This window comes from Phyllostomus hastatus, unplaced genomic scaffold (assembly GCF_019186645.2).
Source record: "Phyllostomus hastatus isolate PE091 unplaced genomic scaffold, TTU_PhHast_1.1 phas_scaffold_385, whole genome shotgun sequence".
Lineage (NCBI taxonomy): Eukaryota > Metazoa > Chordata > Mammalia > Chiroptera > Phyllostomidae > Phyllostomus > Phyllostomus hastatus.
In genome coordinates this window covers 12469004-12490044 of record NW_025334026.1, presented here as the reverse complement: position 1 = coordinate 12490044, position 21041 = coordinate 12469004, and the positions used below count along the sequence as shown (strand labels likewise).

The 21041-nt window shown below is 58.1% G+C and overlaps 1 protein-coding gene across 2 annotated transcripts in view; it reads left to right on the top strand.

Annotated features, from left to right (window-relative positions):
- The first annotated feature begins 203 nt into the window (after positions 1-203).
- The window catches only part of CLIP2 (CAP-Gly domain containing linker protein 2), a 69448-nt gene continuing 48610 nt past the window's right edge, over positions 204-21041 (top strand). The window contains exons 1-2 of one of the 2 annotated variants that reach the window (XM_045819399.1): positions 204-524; positions 19494-19687. In XM_045819399.1, the coding sequence (XP_045675355.1) occupies positions 19564-19687 (124 nt within the window). In that variant the 5' untranslated portion in view covers positions 204-524; positions 19494-19563. The remainder of the gene's footprint in view (positions 525-19493; positions 19688-21041) is intronic. The other variant, XM_045819400.1, reaches the window with a different exon arrangement.

Sequence of the window (21041 nt, the reverse complement as noted above, 5' to 3'; positions counted from 1 at the left end):
TGAAATGGGTGTTGGCGCACCCGCGACACCGCCCGCGCCCCACCGCGACTGACGGCTGAGGGCGGACTACCGGGATCCTCCTCATTTTCTGCCCGCCCGCCCACCGGCGGCTCGGCGCCTCGGCCCGAGAACCGGGAGGCGGTGCGCCCGCGTTCCCGCCCCCGCCGCGCCAGGCCCCGCCCTCCGGCGCTCGTCCCAGCGCCGGCCCCTTTTGTTCCCTCCCGGAGCCGGGCCGCTCGCTCCGCTCGGCTCGGCTCGCGGGGCTCCGCCGCGGGGCGCGTAGGCGGCGGCGGGGCTGCCTGGGTCAGCTGCTCCCGCTTGCCCGCCGCCAGCCGGCCGCACACGCGGCGCGAGGCCAGGTCCCGAGCGCGAGCGCCGAGTCCCGGCGCCACCGGGCTCAGCCGCGGGTGGGGCGACGGGGAGCGGGAGCGGCCGCAGCATCCTCTCCCCCCCGCGGCGGCCGGGCCGGCGGAGGAGGCCGACGCCGGGTCGCCGCCGCTGAGCCTGACGCTGGAGGGGCGAAGGTAGGAGCAGCGGGGGAACCCCCTGAAGGAGGGGGCTTGCCGGGCAACAAAGGATCGAGGGATCCGGGAGGCGGCGGTGGCCGCAGCCTGGGCAGAAGCGGGCCGGCCGGGGGACACTGTCGGGCGTGAGAGAGGCCGCAGGGTCGGGGCTGGAGGGTGGGCGTGAGCGGAGCCGGAGCTGGGATGCACCTCAACTTCCCCACGCCCGCGAGCGAGGAGGGGGTGCTGCTGGCGTTGGGAGGCGCTTCCCGGGCTGCCTGTCCCGGTGGTGAGGGCGCCGTCAGCATCCTCCGCCCCCCCTCCCGCCCGCCCAGCCAGAGACCCGAGTTCGGCACATCTGCTGGGGGGCAGGGGGGGGGGCGCCCGCCTCCTCTCCCTTGGGCAGCGCGAGGCGGCTGGACGCGTCGCAGGGCTCTGGGCTCACAGGCCCGAGGGGCACAGCCTGGTGGGCGCGCCCCCCTAGCCCCCTTCTCCAGACCCGGGGTCAGGGAGAACACGGAGCCTTCGCGCAGACTGGAGGCGCCTGGCCACTGCCCTTTGCAAAACTTGGTTGAAGTACATGGCGGAGGTGGTGGTGGGGGGGGGGGGGCTGGGGCGGGGCGGCTTCCCGCAGGGGTGCTCCCCCAAGCTGGCGCTGGTGGCTGGTGAGGCAGCAGATTTTCTGCCCTCTTCACAGGGAGGGGCCGAGGCCGCCAAGGATACTTCGCTCGGCCTCCAGGACCCGCCCGTTTGGGTCCTTCAGGCGGGGCCTGGGTGGGGCAGGTGCTCACTGGGCACTGTCACGCAGACCCCAGCGCTATCCCCCTCACTGGGGAGGATGGGTAGAGGGGCACCTTGTGGGGAGTCACACACCCAGCAGCCCATCCCCCAATCTCGGAGATCCTACCTCTCCCTTCTGGGTCAGAAATGGGGAGTCCAAATGAAGTGTGCTGGCTGCCCTCGCCCTTGTAAGATGCCCAGGGTAGGCTAGTGGGGATGGGGCTGGCCTAGGGCTGCTGGCAGGGGAGGAAGAGGGTGCAGGGAGCACCACGTGGGGCACCACATGTGTGCAGCACACTCCCCACCAGTTGTAATGTAAACAATGAGCCCTTCATTCATCCAGCTGCTGTCACCTGGCCCAGCACTGCCAGGGGCTGGCAGGTACACAGGACTGGGGCATCACTGTCTCCAGGGAGCACAGCCATCACTGAGTGTAGTGGTGGGGGAGCTGGGAGTACAGAGGAGGGACTAGTGGAGGGTGGGGTGGACAGGAAGCTTGATGGAGCCCAGTGCAGAAGTTTGCTGCCAGGATGCCAAAGGGGCTTCAGGCAGGGAAATAGCGTGGGTTGGGCCTAGAGTCAGAAGTGGACAGGAGGCCTGGTAGCAGCTGGGTTAGAGCAGCAGAACGGTAAAAAATTTAGGTGATGGGGTATGGGGTTGAAGGCAGGGGAGTTTCTGTAGAGGGAAAGGATTGTCCTGTCCTTCCTGCTTTCCCAGGCGGGACCCCTCAGACGCCCTCCTCCGTGAGCCAGGAGCCAGGATGTATTGTGTCTGCAGCGCCTGGATTACAAGGGATGGTGGGGTGCAGGCTCTGCAACAGGTGGAGGGGGTAGAGATGGAGAGGAGTTTCAAAGGCAGAAGAGCCTGGCAGAGGGGACCTGGGGGGAACCTAATGCACACAAGTGTGCACCCCCCGCCAGGCCCAGGTAGCCAGCAGGCTGGGAAGGAGTACCTAGAATTCTGTACCCAGAGCATAAAAGTCCAAGTTGGGGATTTACCCTTGGGCACCACACCCTTTCCAGTATCTCCTGTCCACTTTGGTGGCTAAGAGTTTGGATGATGGACCCTCACAGCCTGGGTTCAAATCTCAGCTTTCCCATCTATGAGCTATGTGACCTCAGACAAATCGCTACACCTCTTTCTGCCTCAATTTCCCCATCTATAAAAATGAAGATACCTATGATGTTTGCCTGGTAGAGTTATTGAGAGAATTGAATGGATGGGTGGGTGTGAAGTATGCTCACTTGACAGAGCAAATGCCCGATTTCTGTTATTGTGGCTGTGCCGGATTGCACTATAGCCTGAGTGGGTGCATGTGTGTGCACGCACACACACACCTGTGGCTCATTCCCTCCCCTGTTTGTCCTCTGTTTGTCCACGGCCAGGCAGTCCTGCCTGTTAACCTCACCCAGGTCCTGTCCTCTGCCACACTGCAGCCCCTCTCCCCAGCCACCCCCTCCACCCTGGTCCGCCTCCCTTGGTAATGGGAAGGCCAGCATCCCCACAGCCCTAGCCACCCCTGTCCTCTCCACTCTGATCCAGTGTAGGAGACAGCTCCCTTCTGGCTTTCCCTCCCTGACCCTGCCACCCTAAAGATTGACCTTGACCTCTAGATGCCATCTACCCTACCTCTGCTTCTATGCCCAGAGGAGGGGAGCTGCATTCTTGACCCTCCTGGTTCCCTACTGTCTCAGTCCAGACTGTCTTAACAGAGCACCGGTGGGGTGCAGACTTAAAAACAACAGAAATCTAGTTCGCACAGCTGTGGAGGCTGGAAGTCTGAGATTAGACCACCAGTATGGCCTGGTGAAGGCCCTCTTCTGGGTTGCAGACATCGCCTTGTATCTTCTTATGGTGGAAGGGTCTAGGGAGGTCTGTGGGGATCTCTTTTCTTTTTTACTTTATTACTTATTATTTTTCCCTTCCCTCCTTTGCCACACACCCCCAGTCTCCAGTGGGGGTGATCTCTTTTATAAGAGCACTATTCCCACTCACAAGGGCTCCAGAGGCCTTGCCTCCTAACACCACCACACTGGGTGCTGGGCTTCAACATATGAATTGGAGGGTACACAAACATTAGAGGATAGCACCTGCCCAGAGGTTGTTGGGGAGAACAGCACAGGTTTGAAAAAAACAAGACACATATTGAGTGTTCTGTGCCAGGAACTGTTTTGAGCTCGCTCTCTCTCTCTTTTTTTTGGAGAGGAGGTGGGGCAGGGTGGGAGAAAGGGAGAGAAACATTGATCTGTTTCCTCTTGTATGCTCCCCAGCAGGGGACCAAACCTTAGGTAAGTGCCCTGACCAGAAATCGAACCAGGGACCTTTGCTTTGCGGGTCATCCAACACCCAACCAACTGAGCCACAGCAGCTAGGGCTGTGTTGAGCTTTTTAAATGGAGTGTTTTAGTTTGTGGATATTTTAATACATTCCCTATGTTTTAAAACATTCCCTATGTTTTCCTGTTTGCCCTGCATACGTTTGTTAGGCACCTACTGTGTGCCTAGGAGACATGCCCCGTTCCTACAGGCCATTCGACCACCTACCATGTTCATTTCCCTGAAGCACAATCTTGGCAGTGCTGTCCTCAGACACTTCCACCCTGTTAGCCCAAGTGCAGAGTGCAGTGCGCTCCGGCTCTCTCTCAGGCCCCAGCTGGCCTTGCCTTCCCCGCTCAGCACTGTGGTGCTGGCCCTCCCCTGAGGAGCCTCACCTTGTAAGCTGAGTAGTGGGCATGGCTTGATGAGTAGGCCTGCCTTTGAGCGGGAAGGGGCAGGCTCTGACCAGTCTCTGGGATAATTTTGTTGCCAGGGAGAGAAACCTCCTACAATTAGGTTAAGTGAAAGGAAAGTTAAGAGGAGGGAAAGGGAACTTATGTAGCAAACAATTGCAGGCAGCCAGGCTCCCCCAGGACGTGGGAAGCTGGTAGGCAGCCCCTCCTCCGGCTTTCCTTTCTGGCCTGTGGTTTCATTTTCTCCACCTCTCCTGGTGCATCTGTCCTTTTTCCTCTCCCAGTGGGCTGGCTCTCTGGGTTGTTGGCGTGGCTGCCCTGAATGGTGGCTTCAGCTTGAGGCCACAGGACCTCCTAGGAGCACTGCCCTTGGTCTTGGGGTGCCAGAGAAACCGATTGGCCTGGCCTGGGTGAGGGTGCTCACCCCGTCCACTCAGCTGGTGGGGGGCAGGCCACGTGGTCTCCAGGGCTGGGGGTGGGAGCCAGCACCAAGCACGGATGCTACAGCGCTGGCTGGTGTGTTCTGGGGGAGGACGTGCACGTGGGGGCTTTGCCGTCCGTGAGAGCTCTCCCTGTGTATGATGGGAGAGGCAGACCCATGGACAATTTACCGAGATGTCACAGCATGCGAAGTGTGGGTCTTCGCCACTTGGTTCCGTGATTTGTTGGGAGAAACGAGCATGCACTGATCTTGGGGTGGGGGGGAGGATGAGATGGCAGGAGCTGAGCCCCGTGGGTCCCCCAGCTCTGTCTTGGGAGCTGAGGAGGTTCCTCCCTTCAGTACCTGGAGACTGGGGCTCCCATTGCCTACATGGGACCTGCCCTGTCCCACCACTCCCCTCTCTGGGCTGCGCTGCCAGGGCCAGTACACAGACACAGTGATATAAAACTCCTGTTTTCAGAAGAATTGCTCAAAATGGCAATGAGAGGGCTCCCTTCTGACTAGAGAGCAGAGCACGGCGTGTGGTTTTATTAACAAGGCACAAATGTGGGGCTTTGTCCACTTCCGGTGGCTGCCTTCCCTGAGCAGCCCTTGCTCCGCCCCTGGAGTCTCACCTTGGACTCCAGCCTCTGCCTCTGGGAAAACACTGGCTCCTTTTCCACTTCCTTCTCAGCCCTTTGGGCCTCTTTGCCAGGAGAAGGTGGAATTTCAGGCTCATGGGGAGCAGCCGGTTTTCCACCCGCCCTTCCCTCAGTGAGTGTCCAGGGCCTATTTGTATCTGCTTGGGCCCAGCCTGGCTGCAGCACCCCCTGGGGCGCCCCAGCCCGCACTCCCTAACACGTGACATTAGGGGTGGGAGTGGGTGATGGCTGTGTGGAAGCCAGCCCCTTGCTGGGTGGGGACCACAGGCACTTCAGGTTCGGACCCTGCCTTCGAGGGGCTTTACTGAACTAGGAAGACATCGGCACCCTTCCTGAAAACATGAACAAGATCAGCACCTTTGAGAAACATTTTAGAGCCAGAGAAGCAGAGCTCCTCAATGCCCAGTGGGGTCGTTGCCCTGGCAATGGTTGCAGGTCATTCTCGGTGTTATTGGGTAGGCAGGGCACCGGGTGGGCGGGTGGTCTGGGGGCTCCCTGGGCCAGGCCTGGGGCTGCGTCCTGAAGGATGGGCAAACCTGGGGCAGCTGAGGAAGGCCTCTCTGATGGTGCGGAGGGGGAACCTGGAGGAGTTTGGGCAGCCAGGAGAAGAGTGCTCTGGCTGGGGCCCGGTGCGGAGCCCACTTGCCTTCCAGGGGAAGCAGGAAGTTGGCGTCCCGTCGTGGAGCCCTGTGATGTGGGAAGGAAAGGTGTTTGGTGTCTTCAGCTTTCTGGCTGCCTTGGTTCCTGATTCTGCCCCAATCCTTTTCTAATGTAGACTGTTCCCTTCCCAAACTCGATCGTAGGTTCAGCCACTCAGCTCTTATTCAGCTTTCAGACCAGCGGGTGTGCTGGGCTCAGGGAGCAGGGAGCAGAGGCAAGAGGACATCCGAGAGGGCCATGTGTGTTCTTTGTCTGGCTCCAGAAAGGACTTGAGGTGATCTGTAAAGATAAACGCAGTACAATGAGATGGGAACAACATGGGAGAACCGGAGCAAGGGGAAACCCACGGTAGTAAAAGTCAGGCGAAGCCCAAGGGAACTTCTGTGTCCTGTCTCGGAGGTAATTTGACGCTGAGCCTTCTAGCAGCCAGATCCAAGGGGGGAATGGGAGTTTGGAGCGGCTTTGTGTGGCCACACTGAGTCATGCGAGCCCGTGCTTTGTATGAAACAACAAGCTGAGTGAGGGTTGGCACCTCCGGAGAGGAGCCAGTAGTGGGGTCCTGGGGCAGACCCGTGTCCAGAATGCAGAGGGTGGGAGGGAAAACAGCCACTGCCTGCTGATCCTTCTAATCCTCCCCCTGGAGGGCCCGGCCGGCAGCTGCCAGTTGTGGTGGGCTGATGCTCGCAGCCAGCCCCTTCAAGTGTCTGACGGGCTCTAGGGGTGGACGGGACCCAGTGAACCAGGAGCCAGACTGGTCCCTGTCCCGAGAATCCTCACCCTGGGTGGAAGTGTGGGACCGTGACACAGGACTGTGTGGAGAGCTCTGGGCACGCCCACTTGACCCCAGGTGTTGGCTAACGGATGGGAAAAGGGTGAAGGCATTCCTGGCAGAACAAGTGATGGGGCAGGGCATCTCAGGGAACACTGAGAAGTTTAGAGAGGCCGGTATGCAGGGCTCTGGGTGGGGAGGGGCCCAGGAAACAAGGCCAGGGCAGGCGAGGGCCGGGCAGCTGGCAGAAGTGCCGCAGGCTGTGGCCTTGGCACTGAGGGCCGTGGGGTGCCCTCTGAATCTCTGCCCCTGTGCTCCCCACCCGGGTGCGTGGAGGAGGAGAGTTGGCCTTGGTTTTGAGGGAGCAGAGGGAAGTGGGTAAGAGCACGGGCTCTGTGGCCAGGGAGGGGCCTGAGTTCCAGTGAGACCTCTGATGTCCATCAGTTGCATCACCCAGGGCGAGGGGCTTAACCTCACTGGGCCTCAGTTTCCTCATTAGTAAATTGGGTCTCATAATAGTATCTCCTTCACAGGGCTGTGAAGATTAAATGGGTTAATTTTATAAAATGCTTAGACTGGTGTCTGGGGCAGAATGAATGTTACAGATCTGTGGCTTCTTAGGCTGGAGCAACTCAGTGGAGGATGGGGTCTCGTCCCATCCCAAGGCCCCCCACACTAAGCACACCCACACAAGTTCAGAGTCAAGCATAGTGAAGCGGCAAAGTCTTATGACAGAAAGAGGTGTGGACCTGGGACTGCCCTCCCCCCCTCGATCGGCTAGCCCTGAGACATGGAGAGCCCTCAGCAGGTTCCGTTTAAAGTTGTTTTTGACAGTGGTAATAGTTGCATGAGTTTGGGAGAGCTTCTCGCGGCAGCTGTGCCAACTGGAGCAAAAACCTGCTCTGAGAGCCAGCCTTAGTCTCTGCTTAATCCCTTCCAGTGGTGGGGGGCTCCCTGCCTGCCCTTTCCTCATTGGGCCCACTGCAGGCAAGCATCTGCTGTGTGCAGTGTGCGTGAGATAGACGCGCTTGGTGCCGGCTCTCCTGCAGGATTCGAGTCATTCAGAACGTTGAATGGCTCCTCTGTGACTTCCCCAGACATTGCTTGGAACCAGCGGTGAGTGCAGCCACGGGGGGTGAACAAGCTGCAAAGGGCCTCCGACTGTATGTGGGGTGGATGAGGGTGGCAGAGAAGGGCGTTTCCATTTATTCCCACATTAAACATTCTGAGCTCCCTGTGTGCTAGGCGCTGTCCTAGGTACCTGGAGCCCCAGCAGTGAACAAGATTTGCAAAGAGCCTGCCCTCTTCAGCTGCTTGCAGTGACAGCTGAGGGAGTTCGCCCGGGACAGAGAGGAAGGGCATTCCAGGCAGAGGGAGCGACAGCATGTGGATAAAAGGTCTGGGGAGGTGGCAGTCTGTATGGGTGTGGGTGGGTGTGTGGCCTGCCAGAATTGATGGCCAAGGGTAGTGAAGGGCAGGGGATGCCTTTCTGGAAGCAATAGAAAACAAACAAACAAACATGATTTTGACGGCTTGTTAGTAACTGACCTCATGCCTAGGGCCACCAGGTTCTATCCCTCCTCTACCCTCCAGCAGCTTTGGGTTGCCTTTCAGAGGTGTAGGTGGTACCCTTGGCCTTCTGGCCGGTTCATCCCTTCTGCAGGCTGCACACCCTGGACCTTCCTTGTGGGCATGGTTTACAACCCCCCTCCTCTGGCCGGGCCTCTCATGTCACAGAGGGGCCAAGCCTGGACCCCGGTGGGCTCAGCCTCCTTCCTGCCCCCGGCAGGGGAAGGCTCAGGTGTGAGAGGAAGCCAGGTGCCGACTCACTGACCTTCTTCAGGGAGGCTGGTGCCTGGAAGGTTGTTCAGTGAGCACAGCACCACTGCGTGCCAGACCCTGGGCACTTTAAGTCCATGGGGCTTGGGCCTTCCCACAGGGAGCTCCCAGGGCTGTGGGGAAGGCAGGCACCCAAGTAGGGCCACACGGTTAGGTGCCACCAGCTAGGGTAGTCTGATGGGGGTGAGGCCCCAGAGCAGCAGGAGGCACCTCTACTTTTTCCACCCCTCCCCTAGAAAATTTTTAAAACTTGATTGAAGTATAACATCCATACAGAAAAGTGTGCATGTCATAAGGGTACTGCCTGCTGAATTTTCTCAAAGTGAAACAACTGTGAAGCAGCACCCAAACCCAGAGTCAGAACCTGCCACCTCCCCAGAAACCCCTCATTCTCGCTTCCAGGCAACACGCCTGACCCAAGTGTGACACCTCCTGATTTCAAACACCATCAATAAATAAATGTTGCCTGCCCTTGAACTTCACTTTATTATTTTTTAATCCTCACCCGAGAATATATTTATTGATTTGGGAGAGAGAAACATCAGTGTGAGAGAAACATCGATTGGTTGCCTCTTGTGTGCTCCCTGACTGGGACTGAATCCGCAACCCAGGCATGTGCCCTGACTGGGAATTGAACTTGTGACCTTTCGGTTTACAGGATGATGCTCTGAGCAACTGAGCCACACCAGTAAGTGGAAGCATGCAGTCATACTCCATGCACTCTTTTATATCTGTTTTTTTCCACTCGAGATAATAATTGCCAAATTCATATACAGTGTCACCTGTGGTTGCAGTTCATTTATTCTCATTGCTGATTTTATTCCATTGTGTGAATTTATTTACATAGGTGGCTAAGTGGCAATGTATTTAGTCAGTCTAAAGGGTGGTAGATATTTGGGTTATTTGCAGTTTGGGAGCATTAGGAAAAGAACACGTCTTTTGTGCACGTATGTACACATTTTGTGGGAGGTATACCCTAGGCATGGAATTGCTGGGTCTTAGGATTAGGTATGTCCAGCTTTAGTATGTAAGGCCAAGCTGCTTTCCAAATTGCTCATACCCCCTCACAGTCCTGCAGCGTGTGAGCCTTGTGGGTGATCCGATTCTTCCCGAGCACGTGGGATGGTCAGTCTGTTTCATTTCGTATGTTCTGGTGGATGGATGGCGTTATCATGATAAAGGGTGAACATCTTCTTGTATGTTTATTGGTCTTTCGAATACCCTCTTCCCGTGAAGTGCTTGTTCACCTCTTCTGGTTTTTCTAACTCGGCTTGTCAGTGTTCTTTCTAATGTTCTGAATATGAGTCCTTGGTAGGACAAAGGAATTGCCCATGTCTTCTCCCCGTTTGTGGCTTGCCCCCCCCCCACCCCCGTGGTATCATCTGATTCACAGAAGCTCTTAATCTTGTTCAGTTTATCCATCCTTCCCTTATCTTTAGCACTTCCTGTGTCTTGTTTAAGAAATCTGTGCCTACTCCAATCTCGGGACGGCCTTCCACGGCTCCTTCTAAAGGCTGCATTGTTTCATCGTTCACGTGTGGATCTGGCCACCAGGAGCTGGCTTTTGTGTGTGATGTGAAGGAAGTTTATTAGTGTCCTTTTGCTGCTACAACAAATGACAACACACTTAGTAGTGTCAAACACCCCAGTGTCTCATCTTACAGTCCTGGAGGTCAGAAGTCTGAAATGGATCTCGCCTGGCTGAAGGCGGGGTGTCAGCTGGGCCACGCTCCTTCGAGGCTCTAGGGAAGCTTCTGTGTCTTTGCCTCTCCCGGCCTCCCAAGACTGCCCGCACTCTTTGGCTGGCGGCCCCGCCTCCCTCTTCCAGGCCAGCAGCGTTGGACTGAGGCCTTTACGCACTGCTCTCCCTCTGATTCTTCTGCTCTTGCCTTCATCTTCCATTGCTAAGCGCCCTAGCCCGCACTGGGCCTGCCTGGATAATACAGGATGATCTTCCCATCTCAAGGTCATCTCATTAGTAACCGTGATTCCATCTGCAACCTAATTCCCCTCTGCCATGTAAACATGTTCACAAGTTATGGGGGGGCATTATTCTGCCCACCACAGAGGGATCCTGGAGTCTTTCCCCTGTGGCTCTCCAGGTGACCCAGCACCACTTACTGTAAAGATGGGTAGTTTTTAGGAGCTGGTGCAGGCTGGGCTGGGGAGGAGAACCCAGGAGATGGGGTGGCTTCCTTGCAGCCACTGGTCTAGATGTATTGGACGGAGCTGCCACAGAAATCAGAAGTGGGTGAGGCGGTCACAAAAGATGATTGGGTTACCATCCTGGCCTGGGAGGCAGGACGCTGGAGCCCATTCCTTCCTTTCTGTTCTGACTGCTGGGCCACCTCAGCAGGCCCAGCCTCTCCCTGGGCCTCTGACTCTGCCTGAGGTCAGGGAGCCTCTTGCCCGGCCCAGGTTTTCTTCATTCGGGCAGTTGCATCCCAGTGTGCTATTCACTTGCTCTGTGACTTCGGGCGAGTCTGCTCTGGGCCTCAGTTTCTCATTCTTTGAAATGGAAATAAGCGTGGGTCAGAGGGTGACATGAGCTGTGTTTTTCCCCAGCCCTTCCCCCTAGGCCTGGCGGGAGACCCCATCTGGCAGAGCCAGGCCGATGCCGCCCAGCGTCCTGGGCCAGTGGCAGAAGGGCGCCTGTCGTCCGGTTGTCGGGGCTGTGGTTGACCATGCAGCCAGGAGCAGGCGCAGGGGCCATGGCTGCGCCCTGGTTCTGAGCACGCCAACTGTGTGTGTGCACACACGAACGGTGTGCCTGCACGAAGCAGGGAAACGTATCGACATTCCTTCCCCTCCCTAGACCTGACACAGCCCTGATTCCCTTTGCTTTTTGCTGGGAGGCAGGATCCCTCCAAACCTGAGGGAAGGTGGTAAGTCTCGGGTGTCCAGCTCAGGCAGGACTAGCCATTCCCAGGGCTCTGCAGTTGGCCCAGGTTGTTGACAGGACCGGGAAGATGCTGACTTTACAGAACGGGAACTGCAGCCCTGGGCTCGGAGGCTGTGAGGACGGTGAGTGTGTGGGACTGGCACCCAGGCTCTGGATTCAGGCCCTGCTTGTCTCCGAGCCACAGGTGCCCGAGAAGATAGGAGTCATCTGGGCCTCAGGTTGGACAGTCCTTCCCTGCTTAGCACCATGGGTGCCCCTGAACTCTCATCCATGCTGCTGGTCCAGTGCGCTCTGCCCTGCCCACCATCTTCCAGCATCACTTTCCCTCCCTGTTTTCAAAGCCGCATCGGCTGGTGGAGCCTGGGTTCCAGCCCCAGTCCTGCTCCGAGGCTGGGAAGTATCCTTTCTGCACATTGCTTCAGTATGGCTGCCAGGCCCCTTGGTACTCCCAGGGCAGCTCGGGACCCCGAGCAGAGTCCACCACCACCCCATTGTGTGGCTGCTTGTCCCCTGCCCCTGGCTGGCATGTGTGCTGAGTGTACATAGCCCAGGCTGGCTGCAGCTTCCCACGGGGCCTCACTGACCCAGCGAGAGCAGAGGGTGGGTGTTGGGACAGGGGAACAGGCAGACAGGCACCATCTCACTGGCTCTCCTGGGCACTGGCATGAGGCTTGGACCTTTAGCTTCTGCTTCAAGCTGGCAAGACTGGAGGGAGCTCGTCCCAGGCCTGCCCAGCTCTTTGCTGTGCTTGGGGATTCTAGCGTTACTGCCAGTGCAGTTTCCTGAGCCTTTTGGTCAAATGCAGACAAAACAAACCTCCCTTCCCAGCTGGATGGATGGGCAGGCGGTGCCAGCTGGGAGTAGGCCGTGGGGACGGTGCTCACACCCATCATTAGGGCCCCCACTGGACCTGGGGCTTGGGACAGCCCTGGGTTTCTGGTGCAGACGTGGATGTTGGGGTGCCCTGCGGGGCAGGACTAGGGGAGCCCAGGCTATGCCCACATAAGGGGTCACCTTCAGTTTGGGTAGCCTTGGCCTGGTGGCCAGCACCTGTGTGGGTTCACTCTCTTCGGGGACTGTTTGCGCTTCCCTCCCCTTGTGTTTGTCTTTACTTTTTTCTTGTCTTTTAAAAAGTGATTATAAAATATTTTAGCACTTGAATAAAGGAATAGAGTGGATACAGTGAACACTCATGTGCATCCTGCAGGACTTGAGAAACAAATCTTATAAATAGAAATGAAGCCCAGTGACCCCGCCCTGCCCCCCCCCAAACCGCATTTCCCAGCCGCTGCGTGGAGGGCTGCGATAAGCACCGTAGGAGCCTCCCAGGATGCACGGCCGAGGTCCTGGCTGGGCCTCCGGTCCCTGCAGGGCTCCCCAAGGCTGTGCCCAGCCCGGCCCCCCAGCTCCCGCTCCCTGGCCTCTCCAGCACTTGACATCACCTAGCTCTTGACTCCCTGCCCATCTGATTGTGTGGGAAACGGGAGCTCCTTGTGGCCGGGACCTGCCCTCCCTGATGACTGGGAGGCCCCGCAGCCCTCCAGCTGGGCCTCCTCTCCTCGAAAGCTGCCCCATTCATGCCCTTCTGTTGTTGGGGTGCCCTCAAGTCCGTACCCTGTGATGTCTTTCTCCTCCCCAGCCTCTCATGTTGCATACCAGTGAGTGCCCTGGGCCTCAGCTGTCCCCAGTCACTCTCCCAAGGGCCACGACCCATCCTCCTGCCTCCTGTTCCACTCCCCCCCCCCCCCCCCCCCAGGTCTCTGAGTCACCTTACACCCAGCAGGCCTCCAGCTGAGCTCCCGCGTCCAGCCCCTCCCTACCTTCTTTCTCCTGGGCCCCTCCCATCTGAGAGGTTCTGCTGCCTGCGGGAACCCTGGGTGCCCCCACACCCTTGCTCTCTACGCCCAAATACTACTCAGCGCCTTTCCCCTTGCTGTCCCTCTAGCCTCTGCCCCTGTCACAGTTCAGGCCTCACTGTCGTGTCCCTTGTCTATCATAGCAGAATCCTTGCCCTCTCCATAACACCCCCCCCCCCCCCCCGCCATCCTCACCAGCTCCCAAGAGCGGTTTTGCTAATGTGCACATCTGATCCGTCACATCCCTTGCTCGATGTCACCCACGGTTCCTCACCCCCTGTGCCTGGTGCCTGGAAGTATGTGTGAGCATGGGGTGCCCAGTCAGGCAGGACGAGGGGAGACCATACCACACCCTCATCACCTTCACTTTTGGTAGCCTTGGCCTGGTGGCCAGCACTGGGAGACTGCACCCCCACCCCCCATCACCGTTCCTCCCAGTCCCTGAATCCCACCCCTCCACGTGCTGTAGCCACCAAATCCTCAGCTGTCTGACCCTGCAGAGTGTGGTTCCCCTTGTCCCCAGTCACCTGCTCACTCCCTGCTCCCTGCTCCAGAGTCTACCCATCCCCCCCCCACCCCCCACGGGGTGATGCGGCCTGAGCCTCAGGGCTTTCAGCCAGTGGGCTGGGGTGCGCTCTGTGTTCATCTCTGGACACTGTGTAGTGTCCCTGCTTTCCAGCTCCAGGCTCAGGAGGGCAGCGGGGAGCATGGGTGCCCAGACTGGCTGGCCCCCTGAGTGGGGAGGAGGAGGAGTGGCTCGGGGAGGGCCGCCACTGTCAGGGCAGTGAGTGTCGGGGAAGCCTGGCCCTGCGTCTCAGCCAGCAGCAGAGTCCTGCCAAAGTGCCGCTCTCCCAGGAGGAGGCTGGGGGTTAGCCAGGACCTGTCCCTCATCACTCAGAGTCTGGCCCCGGAGCCCCCTTCCTGGTGCCGCCTCTCCTGCCCTCTGGGCAGGCTGGCATGCGGAGATGGGCTTTCTGCTGCCCTATTTGGCACCGGTTGTCCTTCCGTCGGGGCCACACCCTGGGCCGCCGATTGGCAGAAAGTTCTCGGTCCTCATCTCCACTGCAACTGTGGTGCGCCGCCTCTCCCTCCGGGCGGCTGAAATGGAAACCCTGAAACGCAGCCCGGGCTGCCTTGGTAAATGGCAGTTGAGGGCAGCACAAAGGGGGCCTGTTGGTCTGAATGCCACCCGTCCGCTCCCGCCTCTCCCTGGCGGGGGGTGGGCACCCCGGCCTTCGGAGATCATAACAGCGACCTGACAGAGCGATGGTTGCCCTTCCCGGCAGCTCTGGTGTGCCAAGCACGGAGGGGTGCTTGTGCGCTGCGTCTTTTGAGGCAGCAACACTTTTACCCCGTTGTGTAGGTGAAGAAACTGAGGCACTGGGCCAAGCTCCCACGGCCACTCTGGGTCTGGGGTTTGACATCCACTGGGCTTGAATCTGCTTCCTCCCCCGCCTCTCAGGCCTCTCCCATCAGCCCCAGTGTGGCCAAAGGCCAATTTATCACCATGTCTAGCTTTTCCAAGACACCCTTTCTCTTTCTCTACCCTAGGACCAGGGCTGAGTCACAAAGGCCAGTTTGCCCGGGTCTCCTCCCCCTCTTCCTGTTCACCATTCTTCTTTCCTCACCCCCCCTTCCCCATGCTCCCCCACCTTTGGGGGAGGGGGGGAGTGGGGCATGGGCTGCTTGCCTCCCCCACCTCACACCCCACCACCACCCTCAGCAGTGGCTGGGACTGAGTCCACGCTGTCTCCTCTGTCTCTGATCTCTTCTCTGGCCAGCTCCTCTGGACTCTCAGTGAGGCACAAGGCACGTGGCCGCTTTCTCCAGAGGCCAGGGTGTCACACATGTTATTCCAGGCCTGGGCTTGGCGGTGTGGGGAGGTGGTGGGAGGCGAGCAGACCTGGGCTGGCCTCAGACACTGAGCTGAGCAGGACTTCGGGCTAGTGCCTGAACTTTCTGAGCATCAGGCTCTCTACCTCCCAGACGGGCACAGCCTCATCTGGACTTGTGAGGACTAACGAGGCTGTATTCCTACAAGGCCTGATACATAGCAGGTTCTTCATTCTGGAGGCTGCTGGGATCATTGGGGTCAGAGGGCAGAAGGGCAATAGTGGGAGCCTCCGGAAGCTTCTCCTGGGAGGAGCGTCCATGGGAATTTGTCCTCTGGGCCACCGCAGGTGTGCTCTCTGTGGAGTTTCCAGACTGTGGGCTCTGTGCCAGACATCGGGCGGGGCTGTGTTCTCCAGGAGAGACTGTGGCCCCACGTGGGGTTGCCTGTGAGCTGTCAGGAGGCAAGATGAAGATAAATGAGAACTATATCCTTTCTCCTAGCTCATTGTGTGTCCTGAGGTCTCTGAGGCCAACATCCTGGGAGACTTCCTGGAGGAGGAGGAGGAGGCATCAGACTAGGCGTTCTCGTGGGTGGTTGAAATAGGTGAAGTGAAGCAGGTGGGAGAAAAGGCACAGGCAGAGTCTGGGAGGTGGGCAAGTGTCAGGAGAATCGTCATCAGCAGCAGGCTGGTTGGGGAGCCTCCAGTGCAGGGATGTGGCTGTAACACCTGGTCGCTGTCTCCAAAGGCACTCTGGCTAGTGGGGAGGTCAGACCAGCTGCATGGCACCAGCCAGCTAGCTGGGCTGATCACCGCAAGTCTCTCAGTCCTGAGCATTGTGCCCTGCGAAATGAGGGGGACCTTCTGGGCCTCTGCCCACTGTGAGCCAGTGCATTCATTTACTCAACAGTGCTTTATTGGGCTCCTGTCGGAACCTTAGTTCTGACACAAACTAAGGGTACCACAGCAAACAAAACAGACCAAAGTCTCTGTCTGTCTCCATGCAGTGGAGAAAAACAAAGCAGGGTGAGGATAGAGAGGACTGGGGAGAGGCTATAATCTCAGAAGGAGGCATTAGAGCAGATACTGGAGGAGATGAGGGGCACACCTGGGTATCTGAGGGAAAAGCATTGCAAGCAGAGGGAAAAGCAAAGGCCCTGAGGCTGGAACGTGCGCAGTGTGACCCAGGGGCGGCTGCCACTGTAGTGGGAGCCCGGGGAGGGGGGACGAGGGGAGTTGGCGAGGGAGGGGCAGCAGCGGTGCAGGTGGGAGGTGAGGAGTGCCGTGAAGGCCTCGACACTAACTTCTTTGAAGAACCTTCACGGGTTTTTTAATAGAATATTTTAAAAGTTGAGGTTTACCTTACACAACATAAAATCCACCCATTTTAAGTGTGGGGCTTGGTGACCCGTGTACAAACTCACAGCTGTGCGGCCGGCACCACCGCCCAGGAAGCTTCCCATTCTCCGGGCCTGTCTTCAGTCAGCCCCTGCTCCCGCCACCAGCAACCACAGGCCTGCCTTCCGCCTGTAGTTTTGAAGTTTGTGTGAGTGGAGTCATACAGCTGGTGTCCTTCACTCAGTACAATGCATCCAGAGGCGTGTCCGCACTGCCGCAGGTGTGGGCAGCCCCTTGCTGCTGCGGGGGGGCCGCGCGCTCGTGCACATGGGCCGTCTGCGCACTCACCGGCGGGTGCGCACCTGGGTGTCTGCTGCTTTGGCTCTTGTGAATAAGGTTACTGCGAACTTTTTTTTAAAGCAAATATTTGTTTGGATGTATGTTTTGATTTTTCTTGGGTGGTTTGATCATGTGATAGGTGTGTATTTAACTGTTTAAGAAACTGCCCAGCTGTTTTCCAAAGCGGTTGCACGGCTGTCGTCTCCGCCAGCAGCAGTCTGCGTGGTCCAGCTGCTGCGCGTCCTCGGCAGCACTGGCGTTGGCAGTTCCCCGTTTTCAGCCTCTCCAGCTGGTGTGAGGTGGTGTCTCCGTGCGGCGTCCACCCTCACCGCCTCGTGACTACTGACACGCATCATCTCTCCACGCGCTTACTGCTGTTTGCGTGTCTTCATTGTTTGGGGGAATGACATTCTCATCTTTTGCTCATTTTTCACTAGGTTGTCCTATGAGTGGTTTGTGAGAGTTCTTTATGTGTCCTGAATACAGGTCCTTTTTTAGATATGTGATTTGTAACTTTTTTTCTTGGGGAGAGAAGGTCTTGGGCGGAGAAGGGGGCACAGTCATGGGGAGGGGGTCCTCACACCCCACTTCTGTCCTGGCAATACACACCCCCCTGCCTCCGGCCTCTGGGGCTCTCAAGATTTCCTAGGTCAGAGGGTCCCCTGGCTAAGCCACAGGGGAGGGAGGTGGTTTGGCCACCCACAGAGTGGCCACCACTCACTGTCACCAGAGACCACCCTCAGTGCCCTTGCTGGCTCAGCAAGTCCCTCTCAGGCCCAGGGACGCCTGCACAGCCTCACCAGCCTCACAGGGAGAGACATCATGAACCACGGAGCGGTTCCCCAGGGACAGGCTTCCTGGAGGGTCCGATTCTGGGCAGCAAAGGAGCAGTCTCCTGTTCTAGCCAGACCAAGGGCTACTGAATTCCAGGGCTGTCAGCGTCGTGGCTCAGGGCATTGTAGGTTGGATTTGTGAGGCTCAAGGGCCAGGTCAGGGTCAGCCAGAATGCCCCATTCTCCTGTCGGCTCACCTGGGCACACTGGTGTCACCGCTGTGTGCCTTGGGGGAGCTTATTTTTCTCTGTCCCTGTGGCTGGGAGCTCCATGTGAATAGCTGGTCCTTCCCAAGACAGGTAATAGTGTTGCTGGCTCATCTTGCTGGCCTGAGAGCCATTCTGAGGATGCTGCGTATTCCTGCCGTGGGCTTGTAGGTTAGCTTCAGTATTAGTCAGAACTTTGGTTGCAAGCAGCAGTGTCCCTCAAATAGATTTAGGCAAAGAGAGAAAACAGTGCATGTGTATGTGAGCACTTGTCGGCTGGTGTGAGGGGCTCGAGTGACCATCTTCAGGCTCGGCTGGATCCAGACCGTCGAAATCGGGCCAGTCGGCTCTGCCTCCTCTGAGTTGGAGTCGTTCCTAGTGGCTGCCCCGTGTGGTGACGGGTAGCCCTGCAGTTCCTGGCGTCCGTCCCACACCCGGGCAGCCCCAGAGCAAGGAGAGCCTCTTCCCAAAGGTCCCAGCCAGAGTCCAGGCCCAGATGCTCCCTGGGTCACGTGGTTTTCCCTCAGCTCACCACAGCGGCTCTGACAGGCCTGGGTCATATGTCTGCACCAGGTGTGTATGTGGGGTCAGCCCACATAAGTTGAGTGGATCAAGAGTGGAGAAAAGGGTTTTCTAAAAGGGAACAGCGTTCAGTGACTGAGGGTGCGATGAGAATATGGCTGGATGGGCAGAAGGCGTGGCATCCCAGGCTGTATCCGGTGGAGTACCCAGGAGACATTGACTCCCCTGTTCGCAAGGTCCTGAGGGGATTGAAGCTTTCACCCAGAATCCTCCGTTCGTCCCGTGGTGCTCTGCATTGCCTCTCCCCACTGGGCAGTGTGCTCCCAGGAGAGGCCTGCGGCTCTGGGGCAAGGTGGGGCCTGGCCCCTGGTGTGCCCTCCTTAGACAGTTGCTACAACAGAGGGTGTGCGCCCAGGACCGAGAGGGAAGAGGCCAGGCACGGGCCCGTCCTTTGTGCCTCTCCTCCAGTCTCCCTGCAGCCAGCCCTGTCTTGCTAGCGTCTGGTTGCCTGAACTGACTGCCTTGGAGACCGGAGGCTTCCCCTCTCAGGACACCCCTTTGTCAAACGCTGTACACCATATGCACCACCCCCTTCTCTGTTTACTAGTGAAGGTCGGGAGCTGGAACAGTGGAAGGGCAGCCAGAGGGCGGGTCAGTCCATCCTGCCGAGGGACGTGGGCCTCTCTGTATGTATGTCACCACACCAGGTGGGGTAGGCAGGTGGGGGAGGGTGAGTGCAAGAGCTGGGGTGCGACCGCTGTGGCCAGGCAAAACAGTGAGCTGGTTGGTGAGATTAGATGTTGCTTTGCCCAGCCCAAATTAAGAGGGTTGCGAGTTATCGGCTCATCCTGGAGAGTCTGGGGGCTGATGGGGAGTAGCCCACCAGGTTTCCACCTGTGTGAGAATCCACATCAGCCTGTGCTCTGTGGCGAGAGTCACGCTCAGGTCTTGGTGGCTCTGCTGACCCCTGTGGTCCTAGTATGTGGCTGCTGGGGTTCATACCGCATTGCTGCGACACCCCAAGCCAGTTTGCTCTTAAGTCCCACTTCCTGGGCCCCGGAAGTGGGCAGAAAAAACATGCCAGACCTGTGAGTCCAGCAGACCAGGACACTTGTCCTGACAACACCACTGCCCCAGGGCGCCCGCATTTGCTGCCACTGCTCTGTGCCTCAGTTTCCCTATGTAGAAAGAGGGGGCGATGATAGTCTGGACCTCACAGTGTCAGTGTAGGCAGTGCCGGAATCCTCCCGTGTCAGTATTGGGGTGATGTTATGATGTGATCACTCCTGTTCTCTGCCTGCAGGTGAGTGACGATGGGAGAGAGAACGTGACCTCCTGCACGGGCCCTTCTCCACCCCCCGAGTGGCCCCACCATGCAGAAGCCCAGCGGCCTGAAGCCCCCCGGCCGTGGGGGAAAACACTCAAGCCCCATGGGCCGGACGTCCACTGGGTCAGCCTCGGCCTCTGCCACGGCGGCAGCCACCGGCTCCAAGGAAGGTGCGCAGGGCCGAGGGCGGTCGGGTGAGGGGCTGGGTGGGATGTGATCTCCTGGAAGAGCTGCTCTGTGACCACCCTGTGGCCAGACATGGAAGTTCTTCTGTCTGTCCACTGTGATCCCTGGAAAAACTCCCGAGTGACAGCACTGCGGCGTGGTCTGTGTGTGCTGCTCCTGCTCCTGCTCCTGCTCCCCGACCCCGCAGGCGGGTACGCCATTGGCTGCACTGCGAACGAGGAGATGGAGTCCCAGGGAGGCCTGGCTCTCGCCCCAGGTCCCGCAGCCTCCACTGCCTCCCTGCCCCCACTCACTCCCTTACGGGGTCTGAGACCGCCCCAGTGGGGGCAGCCCCATCTTCCCACCAGCCTTCTGGCCTGTCACCCAGAACCTTGCCCTCAGCCTCTCCTCGTCTGACCACTAGTCCTCCTGCTGGCGGGCAGAGGGCGCCCTGGCTGGGGGCACCACTCTGAGGGCAAATGGGGGAGAGCAGCTGCTGGTTACTTGCTTTTATTCGTTGTTTGTTTCTGCCCACGGGCTTTACTTGCTTTTCTGGTCCTAAAAGTGAGATAGAACCTATGGGATATGTGGAAAGGTTGATGCTGGAGTCAGATCGCCTACAGTCCCACCCCCTGGAGGCAACTATTATGTCGATTTATGTCCTTACTCTTTTTTTCTTACCTATTTATAATCGTGCTACATCTACACCTTGGAAATCTGCTCTTTTCCACTTTATATGATCAGGTGAATTTTTCATATCATTGAAACATCACATGTGTATCATTTTTAGTAGTGGTAAAATATCCTGTTCATTCAACAAACATAAGTCAAGGGCCTGCTTTGTTGACCCGGTGTAACCCCAACCGCCGGAGCTCTCGTTCTGAGCAAAGCCAGATACGGTCCAGCCCTCCGGGGGCTGCCTGTCTGGTGGGAGAGGCTGACCGCCATGATTTCCTGTGATGGGGGTCCGACCAGGTTGGGAGGGAGAGGCGTGTGCGCTGCGGTCTGAGAGGTGATGGTTCACTGGGTGAAGAGGGGAGTGTGTTCCAGGCAGAGCGAACAGCATGTGCAGGGTCTCAGCGGCAGGAGCGGGCGTGGTGGGTATGAGGGAGGGAGAGAGAGTGAGTGTCGTGCTGGTGAGGGGGTGGGCCCGGCCAGGGCAGCCTGGGGTTGTGCAGGGAGTTTTGCTAACACCCAGTAGCTGCGGGAAGCTGCTGGAGGGTTGTTGATCAAGAGGAACGTGGTGGAAGGGATTGGAAAAGTTCTTACCCCATTCTCCGAGGTTGAAGATTATGACTGTTTTTTATTTTTCACTTGGACAAACAGTGCTGTCATGCACATCTTTGGGCTCAACTCCTC